This window comes from Fomitopsis serialis, assembly GCF_022376445.1.
Source record: "Fomitopsis serialis strain Sig1Antser10 chromosome Unknown B0H18scaffold_84, whole genome shotgun sequence".
Taxonomy (NCBI): Eukaryota; Fungi; Basidiomycota; class Agaricomycetes; order Polyporales; family Fomitopsidaceae; genus Fomitopsis; species Fomitopsis serialis.
This window is the reverse complement of record NW_025955044.1, coordinates 117,723-140,017: the sequence shown is the minus strand read 5'-3', so window position 1 is coordinate 140,017 and position 22,295 is coordinate 117,723. Positions and strand designations below refer to the sequence as shown.

Genomic DNA, 22,295 nt, shown 5'->3' with positions numbered 1-22,295 from the left:
TCACCCCACGGATTGGCAGATCTCCAAGCTGTGTAGGGTTCAGTGTGATTGTGCACTGTTCTCAGTAGTCAGAAAATGTCTCAATAGAAAGTGGTACCTGTGCTTGGTATACAATGCTGGTACACAATCAGGTCTCTTCAATATGTTATGGGAATAATGGCCAGTCAAGCCCCTGAAGAGAACTGCATCTTAAGTGTAATTTTGTTTCCTTAATCATGCAAATTCATAGACAATGCATCATGAACTACTCAATCACCTGCAGTATATACTTCATCATGTCTATGCAATTATGGCTGGTAACAATTCCGGGCTCGTTTCACGAAGCTGCTTGCTCACATGGGTTTCACCCGCCAGACAGGTAGGGCGGAGGCGCGCACTCTTTTGGGCTTGACCGATTGCCAGCGGGCACATGCTCCACGGTCGGATTCTCCGCTGGCTACATGCTGGCTCAGCCCATTGGAGGTAACTACTGAGGTACTGCAGCACCGAGAGAACCCGCAAGTGTGCCCGAGCTTCGGGTAGTCGACTGCGGCGTTGTGCAGCTCGGCGAGCCGGAGACAGTGTGCCAGGTCGAAGATCCCTGCTCTGTCGGCGAGGATCAGCCACGTTGATGCAATAATGCCGACATTCTAGTGGAGGCTAATGTGAGTTGACTTACAGAGCAAGGTCATTGCGACGCACGTCACTGATGATGAACGCGCATGGTACTCGGTTGTGGAAGTATTTTGCGTGTCGCAGGGCTATACGATGCGGGTCTTTGAAGTCGGTGAACTGGAGGGAGTAGATCCTGCGGTACGCAAGTGACATTGTACACGTCTCCATCGAGATCTCCACCTCCGAGATAGGACGGTAACGGCCTTTCACCTGCATTATCCACTGTGGTTACATTTATTTTCACACTGGTGTAGCACTCCGGTGCACGCACCTCGAGTCGAGAATACAATGCAGTTATTCAAGTCTCCCTTGGCAAGATCCGACCCCTCCGGTGGCTTGCCAATCACATGTACGACCTGTATGTAGCCTGGATGAATCGCGGGCGAGCGCGTGATCAGTGTAGGTTCCTCGAGGTACACCTCGCGTCCGCTTGTGGGCTTTACACGAGCGTGGATCTCGCCTTCGCGTAGTTGGCCATGAACGTCTGCGACCCCGACCAGGGTCCACCCACCAGGTACTGGGATGCGGGCACGAGACTTGAGCTCTCGCAGTACATGGTTGACCGCGAACGTCGTCGCTCGCTGCCAATAGCCAACCGCGTTCAACTCGGCAACTGAGATTCCGAGCTGATGGAGGCGGTGAACCGTAGATGGAAGCTGAAACGAGCTACCTAGCCCGTGCATCTCGAGCAGCCATCCAGAGTTCGCCAGCGATTCCGTGAGCGTATGGGTCGTAAGGACCGTGTCGTCTTGCAGCCTCTGGAAGACTTCGTACGGCACCCCGAGGCCCTCCAGAATCATGATCATCGGTCGATTAAGGTAGAACGGGGATGGCTTCTCGAATACCTGCGCAATCTCGATGCTATTCGGGGTGGGAGCCGCGAACTTCACCATAGAGCGGGGCAAGCGTATCTTTCCGCCTTCCAGTATATGGTCGACATGGAGCATCCCTTTCGATCCAGCGATACGCACTTGTATGACACGAGGAATGGAGCCTCGCCAGGCACGTCTGACTCGGCTCATCGACCGCTAGTCGACCAATGGTCGACCGCTATGTCTCGTGCGACCTGGAGCGACATCGTACTATTCCCGTCAGTGAACGAGTATGTCCCTATCCTGTCCTTGATGTCGTCGATGATCTCCTTGTCCTCCACTGCGACCGCGATCGACGACTCGGTGGCACTGAATGCCTGTGAGATACGAGCAGCATATCGAGCGGGACAGAAGATGAGCTGGGGGTCGTACGGGTTGTCTGCGAAGGACTCGAGCCCATGAATGATCGTCGTCGCGTTGATAGTTCGACCATCGGTGTCCCTGAATGGTTCACGAACCAAAACGAGTGGCTCTTGAGGGCAGACTGCGAATACCCGAGGAACTCGAAGCGCTGGCCAGCTACAGAAACGCCCTCGAGGAGGAAGTGTTTCACGCGTCGGTCGATCAATTCTTGCAGGTTGATTTCTGCGTCGTAGCGATACGCGAGTTGGTTGTCACCAGTGAAGTGGACACGAAGGAAACAGTCCCTGTGATCCCAGTATCGGCGAATAACTCTGTTCGATCGCTCCGGAGATGGCCCGTCCGCAACGAACGCGCTGGTTGTTATGTAGAGGTGGTTGCACATAAAGAGATCGGAATGGGGTAGTGGCTGGACACGAGCTTTGCGGCTAAACTGTCGAATCCAAGCGGCGAGCAGGTTCTTGACGGCATCTTCGTCGATATCGACTCCATCGCCATACCATACTCGCGCCTCTAGTCGTGACTTGAGGTCAGCGAGTAACGTGCTCGCTACGTCTGATCCGTAGCGTGAGACCATATGGTCGACGTTGGGACGCAGAAGCTGCAAATCTCCCGCATGTGCACGAGCCAGTTGCTCAGCAGCACCTCGAGTTGGAAGGCGACGGCGAGATACAACGCGGCTGTCCATCGTTGAAAGGCCGCCCGCACTGAATCGGAGAAAAGTATGGGTGCGCGACAGGGTAGAGAGATAAGTCGACGGGAAGGTGGGCAACTCGGCACAGTCGTTTGTATATCGCAACGTCAAACGCATTGTTGCAGACCAGGCGAACGGCGATCGAGGTGTAAGGAGCGACGGGGAGGTGGGTATCGTCAAATGCTCCTTGTCTCTTTCGTTGGATCTTGAACGACCGGTTACCGAGCACTTCTCGCAGTTGGCGCATGGAAAGCCCTCGCAAGAGACCATCAGTGTCATCCTCGTCAACGCGCTCTGGGTCAGGGGGTCCAGCCTCGAATGACGGTGGATAGAGTAGCCAAGGGAGGATGGACGACTCGCGAGATTGGTCTGCGCTCGCGGTATTCCAATAAACCTGAGAGGCACGAACCGTCACGGTGCATGTACGGATCGCATCCATGGCTTTCGGTTGAAGCTGCAACGAGCGGTTCGGGAGCTGTTGTCCACGGGTTGGCCGTTCGATGTAAGCGTACATATACCTCAGACGAGGAAGAAGGCGCCTTACAGTTTGGTTTATCGATGTATGGATGACGCGGAAGACTTGAGATATAGTGTTTCATCGGCGGCACAGCGATAGGGTTTGGACTGACGGCAAAGGCGAGGATGGCAACTTCATCTGGTGAAGTAGATCCTGCTCGACACTGTACTATCAAAGCGAGGGGGTCAACTTGACACATCGTATAAGGACGTACCTACCTCGATACAAGTAGACTGCGATCTCATTTTCGCCTTTTTATATGGAAGACCTGTCGGGTTGGGTTAGCCACCGTGCGCCGACTCGCAACATAGGTCGTCCCCGCACTCGCACCTCTATGGTCGCTCGAACGTTGTTTGACGACGCTAATAGCTGGAAGCATAACGTGAGAGCAGTGTTGGAACACGTGTGAAGGAGTAAATGAGCTACCTGACGCAATGCTGTTATCAAGGTTTGAAGTTCAGGCAGGCGTATTGCAGAGGACTGGGCAACACCGTTCCTAACGACCCGACGTACTCTGGATCATGAAAAATAACGAGGACGCACGGGCGTACTTGACAACTTGAAGACAGTAGTGCCTGCTTTCAACAGGTAGTACCCAACGAATACATATTGAAGCTTCGGTGCGAGCGGTACCAAGATGTACGAGGCTGTGAGCAGTTCAGTTGCCATGGGATTAGACCACTTGAGCGAAAGGACAAGTTCCGTAAGGGCGGGTCGGACGACGTCAAGGGTGCTCTGAGTCGCCAGATGACCCAGGGTCGACGCATCGATATCGAATTTTGCGTGTCACACAGACCAAGGCGAAGTGCACGATTTCGGGGATGAGTCATTACTGGCTTCATCAACGAGTCAACGCAAATATGTAACAATGTGTGCGGGTACGCACCCAAGAGAGGACATTTTCATGTCCCTGATGACAAGGACGGGTCACGTCTCTTGGCCAATGTCGGCGTCCTATCTCCCTGGAATGACGGATGCGCATGTAGGCTTCAATGAAGAGAATGTCGAAAGAGCGCGAGAACAACGCGACATACTCCTGTCGTGAGCGCAGCTGACGGCCCGCACTAGTATCAAGTACGCGAGATCGTTGACAGCAGCGGGGGACCGACGCTGAGCATTTCCGACACGCCAGCCAGAATTGCGCGCCGAGATTCATCACTGTGCACAAAGTACTCGACCGTGCCAGTGTATTTGGAAGGACGTGGAACAACAAAAGCTCACCACCAAGTTTCAGGCCGACCTCACGCTCCGTAGGAGGTCGGCCGAGTTGCGAGAGCTCCAAGTCAGGATGCTCGTACGAGTCGGACGACTGAACAACATTCGGCGCGCGGGACGATACGCCAAAAGGCTCGACTAGATGGAGCTGCTCCAGAGATGAGAGCGCTACCAATGCTTAGTTTTGCTTGTAAGTAGCACCTCAATAGTAGAAAACGTAGGCCCTGCGCCGCATTGTGACGATTGAGACTCGCCAGCTCAACAGGGAGCGACGTACGCACCACGTCACAGTCACACCAATCGTCGCGCAAGGCGCAATAGTGTATGCGGTTCGACATTGCGGAGCTCACGCAGTCAACGCCAGTAGCCGCGATGAGGAGGAGGATGATGATGATGAATTCAGCATTTATTAACCGCAGCAAGCAACACTGCGGACAACCCGGATTGTGCGAGGCGCTTACATGGGCCTAACATTGCAAGATCGTGTATATTAGTAAGCCACTAAGTGAAAATCCCTAACATGGGAAGTACATGCCTAGAACATGACGTGATTTCGGAACATAGGAAGAACATAGCACTTACATTCCCGATTTCGGGAACATTCGAAATGTGAGCCCGAACAAAGGAATACCATTCCCTATGTTACGAGCTCCGACTTAGAGCCGTAATAATATACACGCCCTTACAATGTAAGTACCATGTGAGCGCTTCGTACAACGCGGTTCGTCCGCAGTGCAAACAACGTGCTAAGACGCGGCTTGGACGCGGCGGACGCCGGCCTGTGCATGGGCGGGCGTTTAAAGTTAAACGCGCCGCCCAGGCCTGCGTCCCGTTCGAGGGTATTGTAGTATGTGTAGTGTATACGCGTGAGGATTGTACTGTAACTAGCCGATGCCCGTGCTCCGCTACGGGTCTGCGGCGTTCAATTGTACATATGTCTCCGAGTGAATGACATTACACCTCGAGTTGGCTGGCACATGGAGTCCACGTGAGTGCGGCCCGCGAAATACATGGACCTGCCAGGCTGCCACCTGAGACGCGCTGACGACACATGGTGGCCACGAAAAGGAGGAAATGTATGACAGTATTTATCTATGACAGTATTTATCGTTGGAAATTTCCGTAGTCCAAAGGCCGAAGTCCCAAGTCCTACTGTAAGGTGACCGATAAGGACGGGCGAGGGGCTGCGATCAGGCTGATATCAGGGCGCTTAGCGAAAAGTTGACCGGGCGGGGCGCCTCTATCAGAATGCCCCAGACGTTAGGGAGGTGTGCGGTGGTAGGGTGCGACACCCTCCCATCGGATGGGTACGAGTCCATCAAGAAGTACAAGTGCTACTACTGATTCGCCTTCCCTGCCTTCGTAGTCAAGCCTGCATGGGAGATCCAGGAAGACTGGAAGGCCGCGTCAGAAGAATTCAGCGACTCCTTCGTACGTCGTCTGTTGGTTCATGTCATTTCTCATGTGAGCACTGACGAACCACGCATTCAGCTATCCGCGATTGAAGCGACTCAACTGGCTGCTCCACGAGCTTTCTTCCTTATCCGGCCAAAGGCAGGCAGCGACGAGCCCGAGATCGCCCCCGTTAAAGAGTACGACCAATTCTTCGCCAATGTCGCCCCCGAGCAACGCACCATCGCCTTCCTCGACCCCTCCGCGACGCCCTCCAACCCCGGCTGGCCACTCCGCAACCTCCTGACCTACCTCCATACCCTCCACCCCGCACCGTCGTACCGCATCCTATGCTGGCGCGACTCCGAGCGCCCCTCCAGCGCACCGTTCAAGACCCGCTTCGGCGTCGTCTCCCAGGGCACCGGCGACGGCGCGGCGAAGGCGGAGGAGCCCGCGGCGGTGGGCTGGGAGAAGAACGTCCAGGGCAAGCTGGGCCCGCGCGTGGCCGACTTGGCGCCGATGATGGACCCGACGAGGTGAGCTATCCGCTCAGATGTGGGGTGGGGTGTATCCTGATGCGTCTATGTGAAAGGCTCGCGGACCAGGCTGTGGACCTGAACTTGAAGCTCATGCGGTGGCGCATCCTGCCTGCGCTCGACCTCGAGAAGGTCGCGAACACGCGGTGTCTCCTCTTGGGTGCCGGCACGCTCAGGTGTTATGTGGCGCGCACGCTCATGGTTCGTCGTCCACCCATCGGGCATCTGGCATCCTGCTGACATTGTTCATCTGCGACAGGGCTGGGGCGTTCGCACCATCACCTTCGTTGATTCCGCCCGCGTCTCGTTCTCGAACCCCGTCCGCCAGCCGCTATTCGAGTTCGAGGACTGCCTGAACGGCGGAAAGCCCAAGGCGGCGTGCGCGGCCGAGCGGCTCAAGAAGATCTTCCCTGGCGTCGTACGTACCACCCCGGCGTCTGCCCGTCTTGTCGAGTCTCACCCTACGCCCGCGACAGAACTCCTCCGGCCACAACCTGAGCATCCCGACGCCGGGCCACCCGATCCCGCCCGCGTCCGTCGAGCAGGCGAAGAAGGACGTGGCGGCGCTCGAGAAGCTCGTGGACGAGCACGACGTCGTTTTCTTCCTGCTCATGGACTCGCGGGCGCGGCCAAGGGCAAGGTCGTCATGAACGCCGCGCTCGGGTTCGACACCTTCCTCGTCATGCGCCACGGCGTCCGCGCGACGCTCGCGAAGGGAGACCGCCTCGGGTGCTACTACTGCAACGACATCGTCGCGCCGGCGGACGTGCGTGTTTGGCGGCTCCATGCGTCGCGGAAACCTGCTGACCCCCGTGTGTGCAGTCATTGACTGACAGGACGCTCGACCAGATGTGCACCGTCACTCGGCCTGGCCTGGCGTCGATCGCCGCGTCGACCGCGGTGGAGGTGCTCGTCTCGCTCCTGCAACACCCTGACGGGTACGTTCGCGCGCGACAGCCGTGATCTCCTCTCATCGCTCGGGCTTTTAGCGTAACGCCCCGCCCCTCCGCCGCAGAACCAAGGCGGCGAACCCGCGCCGGGGACGGAAGGCGTGCTGGGCATCGTCCCGCACCAACTCCGCGGCTTCCACTGTCCGCACAGCTCATAATCTCTCCAACATTAAACCGACCTTCTTCGCGATGTCTTCATCCTTAGACAGCTCGTCGTCTTCGGACACAGCTCCCACGACGCCCGTATCCCCCACCGACAGTCTCTCACTGTCGAAAAGACCTCTGTACACAACATCGTCCGTGTTTCTGAAGACGCTCTCCGAAGCAAATGAGCAAAGCGTTGGTTTGTCTGACAGCGTCTAACGACCCTGAGACGTCTAAACGGGTCTAAATGCTACCAATTCCTCTAATTACATGGATTATCTAAAATGTCTCAGAGTCTCAGAAGCTGCACGACTTCAGACAGCCCAGTGCACGCAATTAACATTGAGATCGTCGTACTACTACAACTGGTATACATTTGCATAGGTTTGTCATCACCAATCACATTGGATCATTGACGTATGAAAGCTACCCCGACAATAAGTACTGCAGTCGAAGAGACAGTGGGTAGTCGGCCAAGCGGGTGGATGAACGGATGGGTAGGTTACTTACACAGGCAGCCAAATGAGTGGGTAGCGAGCGGACAGGCCGGCGAGCAAGCGGGTGAGCACGACGGTAGATGGGTGAGTGCGTAGGCTATGATCTTCGCGAGTGCTCGCACTAGTGGGCGGGTGGATGTGCAGGCAAACAGATAGGTAAATGTGCAGTCGAGTCACTCGGCGAATGAGCGAGCACATCAATGCCAGTGGGTGTGCGCGCGAGGGAGTGTGTGAGTCAGTAGACGCGACTGAACAAGTACTGTTCGTCAATGATAGGCATGTCCAATACCAGTAAGGGGCGTACCTTCGACCCTCTTCGTTTTTCACGCCCTCGCCTCAGGCTCCCAATCCCGCTCTCGTCGTAATCGGGGTGATCCACTTAAGTACTGAAAACTGGACTTGCATGATTGTCGTGCGATCACGAGTCGGATTGTGTACGATCATATTCAAGTTGTACGTCACGAAAGCCGACAAGCGGATGGGTAATCAAGCATATATGCAAGTGGCAACAAAGAGCAAGGGGAGAATGAATGCAGCCGTGACAGAAAAGAAACAGCGTGCGTGTACGCACCATGACAGGAGGGCACCGCCGGACAATCGCTATCTAGCCGATCTAGCCGAAAAAACGGGTTGATGTTGATGTTGACGGCGTCAAGCTGTTCTGTTTGTTAGTCCTGAGATCTTGAGACGTCGAACCCTGTGTTGAAGTCGTGTTACACGAATTGTTCTTGACGTTGAAGTTGTGAGGTTGTTTGACAGGTTGTCTGACAGGTTGCGCGGCAAGTGCTGGGCATCCGCCACATGCACTGAACCGTGAACAGGCCTACATTAATGTAACAGTGAGTCTCTAACGCTCCCCGTCCTGACCCACTGTCGCTGAGACGGACACGAAGAGACTGTGAAGCCCTTTACGAGATTTGTGACGCATCTTTTGCGTGCCCGATCCTCTCTCCATTATCCACCGCCAATCTGCCAGCACCATCACCTATGAAGGGCCTCGCCAGACAAAAATAACCTGATGTACGGATTGCGTACGGATGTTGATCTTGGTGTCGTTTTTCGAGCGTTGATGTTGATATTGCACCGTACGTACGTTGATGTTGGTCTTGTTGTTCATAAGTTGAGTTGTTTGACAGGTCGTCCGACAGGTTGTCTGACAGGTCACCTGACAGGTCCGTGCACCGTCCGAACCACGTCGTCTCTCGTCACTCGTCGCCTGCGCCCGACGCGCTTGACGAGCCCAACAATGCATAATGGCCCCATGACCGCTCGTGAGAGACGAGCGGCCGCACCCATCACTCTCACCACCAACGACCGTCGTCTATGCCCCTGGCAAGGTCCTTCTCACAGGCGGATACCTCGTCCTCGACCCTGCGTACTCCGGTGTCGTCTCGACGAGCGCGCGGTTCTACACGACCGTGCGCGACCTCGATGAGGCAGCGAGCGTCACGGCCGCGAAGGCGGACTGACCGATTGAGATCCGCGCGCGATCGCCCCAATTCGTGAACGTAACCTGGCTCTATTTCGTGTCCTTTGACGGCGAGGCCGTGCGTGTCGAACAGGTCACAGACATGTGGATGGTCTGCTCGAGGTTGCCCTACGTCGTGTCGTGATAGGCGGGATGCTGAGTGGATTCGGGTTCATCGCATCTCGCGGCGCGTCCTCGACCTCCTCCTCGAAGAACAAGTTCATCCACCATGCACTCCGAGTGGCGTACGCTCTCCCTAGCACTCGGAACTCGTGGTGCCGGCACCCTACAGAACAGCCTCAGGCTCTTGTATGACCTCAATATCACCATAGCCGGCGATAATGACGTTGACTCTCAGTGTGCTCAGGTGAATGCGGCTCCCCATGCCTGCTCAATGTGCAGCCCTTTAAGATTCCCCTGCGCACAGCTGACAGCGAAGAGCCTCCTGCCCACGCTCGCATCTCTCACACAGCTCCCGCCTCTCGCTCCAACTGGCGTACACTGGTTCGCTGAGGTCACAAGACGGGGCTCGGCGGCACTCATCACCTCACTCGTCTCGAGCCTCCTCGTCTTATCGAATTAATAGCATGGGGGTCTCTAGCATACTTGTACACTGTACTGCAGTCTGCAGAGCTGATCGCAGTAATTACGATACCTCTCAAAATAATACATCTTGCATGATGTTGTTACCGTACTCGGTACAGTACTCACATACATTCGTAACCTTTACCAAGTACTTCAGACTCGTACGCTGGCACGCGCACTTCGTGTCTCCATGGCCGTCACTACTCATACTAGTACTCGGAGCCCACGTCGGCCACTTTCTTGCGCATTCGGGGCCTTGCTAACACCTCCATTGTGCCGATTCATATGCGTAGAATGCGAGAATGAGGCTTTGAAGCCAGTCCGATTAGTATTGAGTGTGCGAGTGAGAGGTGAGAGGGAGATCTGAGGCACGCGTGTTGCGATGTGGCGGAGACGCTAGTCTCCTGTAGGTAGACCCTAAACTTGAACATGACCTTATTGAGTGGGGGAGGGCGGTCATATATACGGAGACGCATGGCACGAAAGCTTCAACCCCGGATTCTAGTGGGTAATCGTAGGCGGGGCACAAGGATGATGCAACTTGAGATGATGAGACTTGAACGAGAAGAAACACTACGAATCGGATACCGGATGAACAGGTTTCGGTGCCTGAGCATGGTGTCCACAATAAGGAGAGGCAGCGACCACGTACGACGACAAATACACGACGGCCAGTCAATGAATGAAAGCAAGCATACGAGAGACCAAGACACAGAGCGATCACCGGTCGGTTGTCGATATTCAAGGGGATTCCCTCTCGAGCACATTCAACCGCGAGAGGGTCTTTATCACCCGCTTTCGCCGCTGCGGCAACGGAGTCAATGTTCACCTATAATATAAACAGAATACGCAAGATCCTATAACGGAGAGCCCTAAGCAGCCATGTACAAATATAGATAAGGTACTTTGCATGGTAGAAAAACAATTCATGCGAAACTGGGTATCTTGGGAGACACGGCACAATGAAGAGTTGGCGGCAGTAGCATGCGGACAGTGGGCGGGGCAGTGCGAGAGCGAAGAAAAGAAGAAAAGCGCCACGAACCAGATGCAATAGGTCCTATGCGAGAGCACGGTGTCCGAGATAACGAGCGACAACGGCCGCCTGCGCGAGCAAAGACGCGGCAACCAGTTGGGGCAAAACAGCAGTGCGAGAGCGAAGAAAAGAAGAAAAGCGCCACGAACCAGATGCAATAGGTCCTATGCGAGAGCACGGTGTCCGAGATAACGAGCGACAACGGCCGCCTGCGCGAGCAAAGACGCGGCAACCAGTTGGGGCAAAACAAGCATGGAAGACAGAGATGAGCATGTCGCGCGACGGGCCTATCACACGCACGGCGTCGCGTGGGCGTACCAGTCCTGGCCCTTCGCCTTCTTCGTCGTCGAGGCGCGGTCGGTCGAGATGGCTTTGGATATTGAAGGCAAGCCCTTCGCAGGAAACGAGTCAAACGTGTTCGACCTCGACAGCGACTGGCCAGCTTACTTCTGCATTGGCGGCGGCACGACGGCGGCGACGGACTCTTGCTCAATGGCGTGGGGCGTCCCGTGGGTGCTGTGCGAGGCGAGGCGGATGTTGGCGACGCGGGGCTCGTGGACGTGGAGTACGACTGCTCAGGCGTGTCGGGGCTCGTGGGCGGACTTGGGTACGCTGTGCTGGCGTCGACAGGCATGGGGGTGGGCTTCGGTGACGACATTGACGGATGCCTGGCGAAGCTCGGGGTGGTGGTGGACGTGGCACCGTATGGCGTCAATCGATGGTACCGGTGTCGGCGCAGGCGAGGGGAGCACGTACCTACATAGGGTACAGCCCGGTCCTTTCGTGGCCCTTGAAGTTCCTCCGCAACTTCGCCTCGAACTCCTTCAGCGCTGCCAGTTCGATGTTGAGCTGCTACTCGAGGTAAGAGCACATCTCTCGCACCATCTGATTGATCTCGCGGAGGGTGCACATGCCCCGGCCTACGATTCTCCACGACCTGTTCGAGTACGTGTCATCCCAGATGAGCTTGGATGCTATGAAAGCGGGAATCTATGGACGGTAACTCGACGAACCGCTGACGGCAGGGAACCACGCGTTCAGACGTTGGAGAAGGTAGAGGGCAGCGAACATCACCGATGTGTGAGGCCGCGTTCTGTGGAGGGCGTAGGCGATAAACAACGCGAGAGGCGGCGACGGTCCTGGCGAATTGGCGGTGGATAATGGAGGGAGGACCGGGCACGCAAACAAATGCGTCACAAACCTCGTAAAAGGCTTCGCATCTCTTCGTGTCCGTCTCAGCGACAGTGGATCAGGACGGAGAGCGTAGACTCGCTGTTACATCGTAGGCCTGTTCGCGGTTCAGTGCATGTGGCGGATTGTGACGCTCGTGAGCCTTAAAAGGCAAGCACTGGCGCCACACGGGAGAAGAGTGTCACACGAAAGGAAAGACAGGTTATAAGGCTGGATTCCCAACGAATGAACGCTGTCGAGTCGCTCGTCGAGAGCGACCTTATATACAGAAATACGAGTCAAAGTCCGTGATTAAGGAAATTTGTAAGGACCGGCCTGGGCACTACAAGCCACGGAAAAGGTAACCGGTCTAGCCGAGGGACGAGTGGACGGAAAAGGAAGGTGGCGAAGGCCGGGCCGTTACACGGATGCCCGGCGCTTGCCGGGCAACCTGTCAAACCACCTGTCAAACCACCTGTCAAACCACTTGTCCGACAACTTGTCAACTTCAACATCAAGAACAACGTAACCAACTCGTGTAAATCGACTTCAACACAGGGTTCGACATCTCGGGACTCACAAATAGAACAGCTTGAGGCCGTCAACGTCAACGTCAACATCAACACGTTTTTTTCGACAGGATAGCAATTGTCCGGCCGTACCCTTTGAAGGTACCCTTCAAAGTCACCGCCTCTCGTGTTGTTCATTGCCTATGCTCTCCATAGAACGCGGCCTCACACATCGGTGATGTTCGCTGCCCTCTACCTTCTCCAAAGTCTAAACGCGTGGTTCCCTGCCGCCAGCGGCTCGTCGAGCCACCGTCTATAAATACCCGCTTTCATGGTATCCAAGCGCATCTGGGACGACACGTACTCGAACAAGTCGTGGAGAATCGTGGGCCAGGGCATGTTCGGCCTCCGCGAGATCAATCAGAGAGTGCGAGAGATGTGTTCTTACCCCGAGCGGCAGCTCGACATCGAACTGGCAGCGCTGAGGGAGTTCGAGGTGAAGGTGCGGAGGGACTTCAAGGGCCACGAGCCATATGCCACGTATGTACTCCCCTCGTTTGCGCCCACACCATTACCGTCGACGACGCTATACAGTGTCACGTTGGTCGCCATGCCAAGCTTCGCTGCACATCCATCGACGTCGCTGCCGAAGCCCACCTCCATGTCTGTCAATACCACCATAGCGTACCCCAGCTCGCTCAGTGCCCCGACAATTTCAACATCCTTAAGCAGTCATACGCGGCCTCGGTAAGTCTGTCATCTGCGTCGCTATCGGGGCTCATCGACCGCGAACAGCCGCCTCGCTGCCGCGCAGCACCACGGGACACACACGCGATCGACCAAGACCCCGTCGCCGTTGTCGTGCCGCTACCGCTGCGAACGCAGGCGAGCAAAACCCTCTCGCGGTCAAATACGCTCGAGTCGATCCCCGCGAAGGAGTTCCCTTCAATATCGACGACCCCTTCGACCGACCGCTCTTCGGCGGCGAATAACTTAAAGGCAGAAGGCCAAGACTTCCCGAGATCAACGTCGACGTTCATGACACTTCTGTCCACCTACTCACATGCTCGTGGTCTACCAGTAAAATCTCCTTGGTCCTCCCCAAGGGCGAACGCAACATTGTCACCATGCTCGCCGCGCACCGGTGCATCTAGGACATTGACTGCGCCCATCTTTCCTTTCTACTCTCTCTACGTCCTCCGGGTCGACAGGCCCGCGAGGCTCCACTTCAACAGCAAGGAAACTGCTCTTCTCGATATGTATTTGACTTGCTCTTTACAGATGAAACGGGCTGGTCGTGGAAGCAATCTTCCGGCTACGACGAGCTCCGGGCGACATGCCGTGATAGCGAGGCGGTAGCTGGTAAGCAACACAGACTGTATTGATAGCACCGTCATCTGCAGTCACATCGCGGTCGTTAGGACAGCGCTGGCGCACCATATTATTTGGCGTTGTCCCAAGGCAGCGCCGAAAACGAGACGGACAGATGTCGAGGCCTGTTGTAGTCCAGTGAACGATGAACACTCATTGTGGTAAGTTCTCGTTGCCGGCGCGGATCGTCTCGCAGCAGGGTGCCTTGTTGCCCAGTTAGGGGAAGGTTAATCATCTATACCCGTTCGGAATGAAGATGTTCGAAACAATCTCGCATTCCGGCCAACCGGTGCGCGAGAGTCGACCGGTAGTACGAGTGCGGATGACGTCAGTGTCGGAGAGGTGTTCTTGTGACAAGAGCATCGGTAAGAAGACGCATACGAGGGCGCCGTACACGAGGGGTGTGTCGGGGTAGACTGTAGAGTGCCCAACGGACAAATATAGGTGATGCAGTAACTGCTGGAGAGGTCGTGAGGATGTAGCTCGGCACCGGGGCGGACTTACCTGCAGTAACGGAATAGTATGGACGTGGACGAACAGTCATTATTTAACTCGTCGAAGACAATTGCGAACGGGCCAAGAGACGGGTCAGCAGACGCAAAGCCCACGACAAAGCAGAACGAAAGGTTCAGCATGTCGTGCACGACCAGCTGGCCGTCGCACTGGTAGCTATGTAAGTGATGTGTCCATCATAGCGAACATTGATATTGCGGTCAAAGGAACAATGTTCTGGCAGTACCAGGTTCGCTGCACACCGGCGAGTCTTGTGTGAAGGTCGGGAATCTAGGAGCGAGGCCAATTCGAGATGTAAGTGCTGGCAGAGTGCTCGCTCTTCGGACCAGCTCAGCCGCCCGCAGCCTTAAACTGCCAGTGCCTTACGTTCTCTCAATGTTATGACAACCCAACATGCGGCGCAGATACCACACGAAAGACTTCGCAAGCGGGAAGATTGCCGGCTCATGCATAACTTAGTCTTGTCAATGCGTGCTCGTTCGCGACGGAATACGAAGTGGTTGAGCACCGCGAGTATACCTGTTATGATATGAACGCGCGCAAGACTGTCTCGACTCTATAGAGCTGTTGTCAACTCTACAGCTTTGTCCGGCGGGCTGCAACAGATGCCGCCTACTATGCCTACGTACTTACGGACTGTATATACGCGCTAGTCTGTGATGACGGGCCACAAGCCTGAGATTACATTGTGGTGTCCACTCGTGCGCCACCCGTTCTTCGTACGTCGGGCCAATAACAGCAATAGGTGAGCATCAGACACATGATCTCTCCCTTGAACATGTCTTGCCAGCCCATAGCGTGCGTCGCGGGAGTCGTCGCACTACGTACGGCTGAGGGCCCCCGTGTACGTCTGTGCTATGGATGATAGTAAAGTTAGCTTAACAAATTGTGTCGTTGGTACATCAGAGGAGGTACTTAGTCACGATGCCATGGTGCGAACTGTGTCTACTGTGACTACCGCTCGACGGCGCCGTGGGCGGTCTTGAGATCTTTGTCGCTCTCCGGAAGGACAAGGGATAGCGAGCGGTGAGGGACCAGAGACAGCGGCCATGATGAGGTAGGCGAGCCACGGAGCCACACAGCAAGCACGGTGGGGATGGACGAGACGAAGTGGTGGCACCCCACCATTCTCAGCAATATCGGGCAGCGTATGGTCGAGGACGTTGGCGTCTCCGACGAGAACACGGACGCTGCATAGACGAACCAGGTGGCCGGGCTGCGCATGGCGATCAAGGACTGAACCGTGTGGTGGCTCGCGCTCGTACTCACGAGCATGTTCATCTCACTGTCGTTCGACGTCTTCCCAACGCTGAGCGCCACGATGGGTTATTCGAGGAGGACAGACATCCCTCTCCAGTATGTGCAGTCGTGGGGTTTCGCGATCTTGTTTACATCCGCGATGACGACCTGCGTACGGTGGCGAGGGAAATGAAGATTCGAGTCGAAGCTCGGAGCGTTAGGCACTCAGTGAGATAGCTCCTTCGAGTGGGTCGACCTATGCGCATGCACATTTGAGCCCGCACCAGTACTAGGATTTTCTTGCGATGCCGCCAACCCGTGCAGTGTCATGACCACCTCCCAGACCTGCGTCTTCCTCCCGGCAGAAGCGTGTCCCACGAAGAGACGACGTGTCCCCGGCTGACGAGCCGACCTTGAGTGGGCCAAGTGATCCGTTGTGGACCGTGCACCTCATACGCACGCGTTGTAAGGTGACGGAGTGGTGAAAGAGAATATGGTGTGGGGGCACCAGCAGCGATGATGGGGAAATGGCACGAGAGCGTGAAGGCGAGGCAAGGCGAGGAAGTAAAGGGCTGTGCCGGATTGCATGGGCTCATTGCCCATAAGTCAACGATGGTATGCAGTAGCAGGTCACTCACCTCGGAGAATTGAGTACCACAGACATGGCAGTAGTATTCATCCAATGTGGGACGACATGACGGTGACGTCTACACAAAGGTGAGCGAGACGTAACTGGAAGACCGCACGCATAAGAGTCACGCCAGCATTGATGATACCGTCGCGAAGCAGCTCGTACCCGCCCCATCCCGTACCAAAGATAACGCGGTACCGCTGTTTGCGAGCGGTCATGCATGCACATTGTCCGAGGGCTCGTCAAATGGGTCGGCGCGGCCAGACTCGATGGACGTGGTTCAGCATAGTCCTCAGGCTGTCAGGTGACCTGTCGACTCCGAGTCCGACGACCTGTCAGACGACATGTCAAACAACCTGTCAATTTACTGTATATACGAATGTCATGAACAGTCCGTCACAGCTCCTCTCCCGTAATCATGCGGAAAAGATGCCTGCCGTGCACCTTCTCAATAAGCCCGCCCCGCCGTACACTGTGGTGCCACGGAATTTGGCCGTCCAGAAGAATGTCGCTCGGATACCGCGCCTCGCCAGCCTTCCCGCACCAGTCGAAGTCGATCAGTACCATCCTCTCGCCCACGACGAGTACGTTCGGGTGACGCAGGTCGCCGAACACGAACCCGCGCTCGTGCAGCGTCCTCACCGCCGCCCGGAGGGAGGCGACATGCGCGGGCTCGGTCAGCACCTCCCCGGGCTTAGTGCCCTCCACGTAGTCCATTACGACGACCCACATGTCCACACTGTCCTCGTATGCACAGTGCCATAGCCGGGGTGCCTGCGGGGGCTCTGCGGCCGCGAGGAGTTCGTGTGCCTCACGGTTGTACGTGTGTGCGAACTTGACGACCACCTTCGTCGTTGTCGTTTCCGTTTCGGCCTTGTTTCTTGCCTCCGCGACGAACACCCCTCTCACTGTGATGTCGGGGCTGAGCCGCTCCTTGTACATGAGCTCGATCGGCTGCCCAGCGCTGTCCAGGTATTCCGTGAAATGAGGCCCGATGTACGACGGCACGCGCCTAGCCTGGGCGACTCTGGCTGACTCGCTCACGGAGGCACAACCGCCCATGACGCCAGCGACAGGCGGCGGAGGTGGCGGGGCGACCTCTTGTGCGACTTGTTTGTAGTATCTGTTCAAATCTCCGATACACACTTTGAGTGCCCAGAAGAGTCTCGCAACGCGATGGCCGGCATCGTCGAGCGGGGAGCGGCCCCTTTGCCCCGGGCGAGGGACGACGGAGATGTAGTCCGTCAGCGTCTGTGCGATGAGCTGGTCGGCGAACACTGCACCGCTGACTATGATATTGGGCCCTGCCATCCCTATGAGGAATGCGGGACAGCAACACGCTTGTCGTACAGGCCGAGCCTGGGTGCAGTAGAATGTCAGTATGAAAGGACATTAGTTCTGGGAGCACGCACACACCTCGTCAGAGGAGTATAGAGCCACGTACGCACACTCTACCTGCGCGAGCGGGTCGCAGACACCTTCGCCCACCTCGAGCGCAACCTTGGTCAACGCGGTGACTGTGCAGAATTTGTTGTTCACAACCGCTGAATACACAGCACCGTCTACATCAGATTCGCCAGATGCGTTGGAGATGATCGTGGTTGAGAAAATTTGTCGATGGCGGTATCTGAGCGCCATCGAGCTCTTCGTGCGTGAAGACTTGCGACTCAGCCATCATTCAGAGGAACTTGGCGAACACGGGATGATAGATCGTGATGGGTGGGGGGGCCAGACTGAGTGGTCGGTAGTTGTACACGGCGTCCGTACGTTCGACCTGAGTCTCAGTACGGCGAACGGCCGTGGCGCCAGTCGAAGGTGAGTCCCTTGTCCGAGCGGCTGCGGCGATGCCTTCACGATCTGAGGGATGAAGGGCCATTAAAAGTATGCTGTAGTCGAAGAGGGAGTAGACTGACGAATTTGTGCAACCAACTCGCCCACTATTCGCAACGCGGCCAATGATCGCGTTGGGCGATGAGGAGGCACGACAGCTGTTATGGGCGCTGTGAGTGACGAGAGGTATGAAAGGCTCATAGATGCACTAAGAACGGCGACCAATTCCTCCAATGTCGTCAACGGTTCCCAAGGATCCAGCGGGGATGCCTTCTATACAAGGAAGGGGCCATCTACAGCCGCGTATGCCTCCTCATATCTGGCCTCGGTCTTCACGTCAGGCCGAAGTGATTCCACCAACTGTAAGAAAGGGGTTAAGTGTAAGATGTCTCAAGCCACAATCTCGCCATCGTACCTCGTGTATTTCGACGTCCATCGTACCGTCTAGGTCAACATCGAGCAGATTTGCACGTTTGCGATTTTTGTTTTCGATGACTACGTCTTCAAGGTTGGATACATAGGCGCGTTCCGGTGGCAGATACTCGTGGTAAGCCATAGTCAGGAACCGATACTTGCCGGCAAGGGAACCGGGAACGGAGGTCGCGGACTTGTTGGGAGGATCGGCATACATAATGGAAAATTTGAACCCGCGATATTCTTCGGCCATAGTGAGAGTTGCATTGAAGGATGCAGATGCGCTGGTGGTGGTTCAGGCGACCGTTGGCTCGGTTGAGCGACCGCGACTACATAAGTATCACGTGGTCGCGTCCGCCTCCTCCCAACCTGCATGGCACAGATACAGCGAGTGGTCAACCAGTCACTAGTCCCTAATCGGTACCAGCAGGCTCCGGACACGTACGCGTACAACAGTGGACACGTCGACGTTGAGCCGGACGACTTTGTTCAATGCAGTAATAGTGAACACGCATAACGATTACATCATTTCGGAGGTCCGAGTGGCGAGAACCGTCCAGCACGTAAACGTGCTGCCACATAGCTCTAGGCTGCGTGCCATATGCTGTTTAAGCTTCAGAGCAACCCTGTGAGCCTTTCGGTCTGGCGTCTGAGTCACCAATGCCACACCACATCTGCGCATCATATTCAACTGCTGAGCCGCCCAGGAGCCGCCCTCAGTGCATCGCAGAACCTAACCGGCGTACCTCAAACATACAATATCAATGCAATTGAGAATACTAACGTACAGCTCCCGCCGAATTCAATTCAGCTAAGTTTCGTACAGTCCACGTCAGCATTGCCGAATGGACGCCGAGACGGAATAGCGCATATATTACTTGCCTTATGACGAGTACCTTTCGACCTCATCCCTCTCTAGATGCGCCATAACAGTAGTCAGATCAATCGGTAGCGTAGGCTGCTTGTACTCACCTGCTGTGCACCCATCTCCGTTCACTTCCGGGGGTTCGCATGAACTATCAGTCGGGGCAAGCGTAGTGTCCTCCACATCGTCCGGTTCTGCCAAAATTCGCGAGACGACTGCATTGAACACGTTCGCGGTGTAGTGGACCACACTAGACAGCTCCGTGGGCAGCTGTTCTGGTTGGACGAAGGACAAGTGGAGCGTTTCGATGTCATCGCTGTCCTCTGGCACGCTGTTGTTGGTCGCTGCCAGGAGTCGCAAGACGCTGCGTGAGATGATGATGGAGATGGCGCAATGAGTGGATGTCAGATCTATAGACAAGCGGTATCGGCGCAGCGAAGCTCACGGGTCAACAAATATCGTCAAGGCCCAGCCGTACGGCTATGGCGGCTGTTGTCAGCATGATTAAGTGACGGACGAGCGTAGATGCTTACTACTGTGAAGTAGAGGGCAACGGCGAATATATTGAGGACAGCGAAGAACCTAGACACATCATCATTGTCGATCTAAAGCCATCGAAAGCTCCCTTTAGCACCTACACAAACATCACAAATCCTTAATTGGGACAATCAGCGAAGGCTCGTTCTCCTGAGCTGCCGAGCATCACTCACCGTCTCTCTGTATGAGGAGTACGAGTGACGGTCTGCTCTGGGGCAGGCCTTGACTGAGGATCCCTTGCCCTCTCGTGTGATATGTTATCGCTGCAATTACGGTGAGGTCGGACGTGATGGCGCATATGCGTGTCGCAATGATTACTATGCAGACAATCAGGTCAGAGTTGAGACTGTAGCTTGACAGAGGCTCACATCTGTCCCGGTTCATATATAAAGGGTTGAACAATCGATAATGACGCGCACCTCTTTAATTCGACATCGGAGATACCTCTCGTTTCGATGCAAGACTCTACGAAATCGGGAAGTGTGGCTATCTTGAAGGTGGATATCGCATAGAGAAACTAGGAGAAGATGAAGCAAGCCGAGTTAATGATGCCGGGAAGGCTTACGATATGTGTGGCGAGAGAGACAATCCCCAGCATAACAGCGATGGACGTCCACCCCCAGTCACGTCTACTGACAGCATAGACTTTGACATATGCAGAAACTAGTCAGATTGATCAGCATCCGTGGTGGTCAAGACGAATCTGAGAGCACACCTGTTACGACGGGAGAGAAAAGCACACCAAGGACATGCCGAGAGTTCGATACGGCTGTACATCTACGATGTTGTTCAGCACAAGTGAGGTGAACGTAGAATGGAGTCGAACGTACGTTTACAAAGTAGTATTAGGAGTGACCTCCGGTGAGGTGGACACCGGAGCTATCGTACCAAATTAGACGAAGACGATACCCAGCCTAGGACTGCGTAAAGCACCATGGAATATCGGCAGAGAACATAAGACACGGAGATGATTGTCGGCCTCCGGGACCAGATCAGCGGAATCTCTCTATCGAGATTCAGGAGACAGTCATAACAGAGCAGCACTGCGAGAGTAATGAAGTCATCAGGGCGTGTACCGAAACATGAACTCGAAACGTACCCGTTGTGGCGAGGGCGTTGTAATCATGAACGGAGCTGGAATGGGGCGATTGTCACTGAGGAGTGGCTTGCGATAGGCTGGATTGGGCTGGGATCATACCTGGCATATCCCGTCAACGCAGTGTCAATGGCAGACATGGGGGTGCGAATCGATCTGTCGTGCGATGAGAGCGACTCTGACAGTATCACTGACCGGGCACCGGTGCTGCTCAGCACATCATGTCGAGGCCAATATATGTGATGCGTCGTCCGGCCGATGATGCATCACAATGACAGGCCCGCGCTCGCACCCTGTCTGAGTACCGTAGCTAACTTGGTACATCAGCGCGCCCGACGGAATTTAGAGGGAGGCCGAACTACTCACCTAACTGGTACCGAGAGATCGATTGCCGGTGCACTGCTGAAAACGATTTACCCTCACAAAGTCTCTGCATAGCACTGCCATTGACAGCGAACTGCGTCTCTATACGAGAGCGGTGCAAGGTCTTACGCGCGACCGGTGCTCAAGAACTCCGAATCGGCCCCCTTCTTCTGTCTCATAGCGCTCAAGCTGCGGGGCGCTCTCGGACACTCCAAGGGGAGCGATGCTTCGATGATTCAGCAAGAACAAGCAGAAGCGTACCCAACAGAGCTCCGAACTCTCCGGGGACAACCAGTACTCTGATCGGGTTTCTGACAGAGTAAGACGGACATGATGGCACCGTAGATCTGCCTCGCGCAACGTCGCTGAGAGAAAGCGTTGCCAGGTCTTAAGTACTGCACATAAATACTCGCGCATTCCGCCCAGCAACGCAATGCGCACATCCGCGCTGTGAATGATTTTGAAAATACAAGACTTCACGATCAGCTGCAAGACCTACCAGACGTGGTACAGCCCTCGTTCTACACGGCCGCCGGCAGGCCTGGCCTCGGACATCAAGTTATGACGACGCACTATGAGCTACATATAGAACGTGCCCCGTCATATGCTACGACCAGCTCGGCATCGGGCAGAGCACGCACCTCCGCAAGAGGCCGAAGGAGTTCTGGAGAGTACAGCTGTTTGCCGAGGCGCTTGCGAACCTCGTCGAGAGGCTTAGGATTGCAGAGAGCTTCGACTTGTGTGGCCATTCGTAGGGCATGACGCTCACGGGCTCGCGAAGGAGGGACTGAAGCGGATGGTCTTGGTAGGGACGCCGTTGCCGATGGAGCTGTGGCAATA

The 22,295-nt window shown here is 55.6% G+C and overlaps 5 protein-coding genes across 5 annotated transcripts; 2 read left to right on the top strand and 3 right to left on the bottom strand.

Moving 5' to 3' along the window:
* Positions 1 to 332: 332 nt before the first annotated feature.
* Positions 333 to 3,019, bottom strand: B0H18DRAFT_1122841 (RNA dependent RNA polymerase-domain-containing protein; the record flags this gene model as incomplete). The annotated part of the gene is made up of 7 exons (XM_048034588.1): positions 333 to 432; positions 487 to 629; positions 682 to 876; positions 942 to 1,624; positions 1,681 to 1,967; positions 2,021 to 2,495; positions 2,560 to 3,019. 7 exons carry the CDS (start codon positions 3,017 to 3,019, stop codon positions 333 to 335), a joined length of 2,343 nt encoding a protein of 780 aa, XP_047889197.1.
* Positions 3,020 to 9,401: 6,382 nt separating this feature from the next.
* B0H18DRAFT_661001 (uncharacterized protein) lies at positions 9,402 to 9,920 on the top strand. The gene is made up of 2 exons (XM_048039014.1): positions 9,402 to 9,666; positions 9,727 to 9,920. The coding sequence occupies exons 1-2, from the start codon at positions 9,529 to 9,531 to the stop codon at positions 9,880 to 9,882; spliced, it is 294 nt and encodes a 97-aa protein (XP_047889196.1). The 5' UTR covers positions 9,402 to 9,528; the 3' UTR covers positions 9,883 to 9,920.
* Positions 9,921 to 11,169: 1,249 nt separating this feature from the next.
* On the top strand, positions 11,170 to 13,750 carry B0H18DRAFT_1122839 (uncharacterized protein; the record flags this gene model as incomplete). The annotated part of the gene is made up of 5 exons (XM_048034587.1): positions 11,170 to 11,778; positions 12,940 to 13,136; positions 13,280 to 13,343; positions 13,392 to 13,624; positions 13,678 to 13,750. The coding sequence occupies 5 exons, from the start codon at positions 11,170 to 11,172 to the stop codon at positions 13,748 to 13,750; spliced, it is 1,176 nt and encodes a 391-aa protein (XP_047889195.1).
* Positions 13,751 to 16,746: 2,996 nt separating this feature from the next.
* B0H18DRAFT_882474 (uncharacterized protein) lies at positions 16,747 to 17,067 on the bottom strand (the record flags this gene model as incomplete). Its single annotated transcript, XM_048040906.1, has 1 exon — positions 16,747 to 17,067. The coding sequence occupies one exon, from the start codon at positions 17,065 to 17,067 to the stop codon at positions 16,747 to 16,749; it is 321 nt and encodes a 106-aa protein (XP_047889194.1).
* A 2,593-nt stretch (positions 17,068 to 19,660) lies between these two features.
* B0H18DRAFT_1029942 (uncharacterized protein) lies at positions 19,661 to 21,461 on the bottom strand. Its single transcript, XM_048030008.1, has 11 exons — positions 21,195 to 21,461; positions 21,096 to 21,130; positions 20,895 to 21,039; positions 20,712 to 20,773; positions 20,562 to 20,659; positions 20,416 to 20,513; positions 20,365 to 20,366; positions 20,170 to 20,313; positions 19,993 to 20,113; positions 19,905 to 19,939; positions 19,661 to 19,850 (listed from the first exon to the last, which is right to left on the bottom strand). Exons 1-9 carry the CDS (start codon positions 21,230 to 21,232, stop codon positions 20,094 to 20,096), a joined length of 642 nt encoding a protein of 213 aa, XP_047889193.1. The 5' UTR covers positions 21,233 to 21,461; the 3' UTR covers positions 19,661 to 19,850; positions 19,905 to 19,939; positions 19,993 to 20,093.
* Between the last annotated feature and the right edge of the window lie 834 nt (positions 21,462 to 22,295).

Excerpts from the sequence above, each read along its gene's own strand:
- B0H18DRAFT_661001 (XM_048039014.1), top strand. The coding sequence starts at position 9,529 with ATGCACTCCGAGTGGCGTACGCTCTCCCTAGCACTCGGAACTCGTGGT. Across the intron at positions 9,667-9,726 it reads TTGACTCTCAGTGTGCTCAG|CTGACAGCGAAGAGCCTCCT; the intron begins GTGAATGCGGCT and ends CCCTGCGCACAG.
- B0H18DRAFT_1029942 (XM_048030008.1), bottom strand. The coding sequence starts at position 21,232 with ATGTCTGCCATTGACACTGCGTTGACGGGATATGCCAG. Across the intron at positions 20,774-20,894 it reads CTAGGCTGGGTATCGTCTTC|ATGTACAGCCGTATCGAACT; the intron begins GTCTAATTTGGT and ends ACAACATCGTAG. Across the intron at positions 20,114-20,169 it reads ACTCCTCATACAGAGAGACG|GATTTGTGATGTTTGTGTAG; the intron begins GTGAGTGATGCT and ends GTCCCAATTAAG.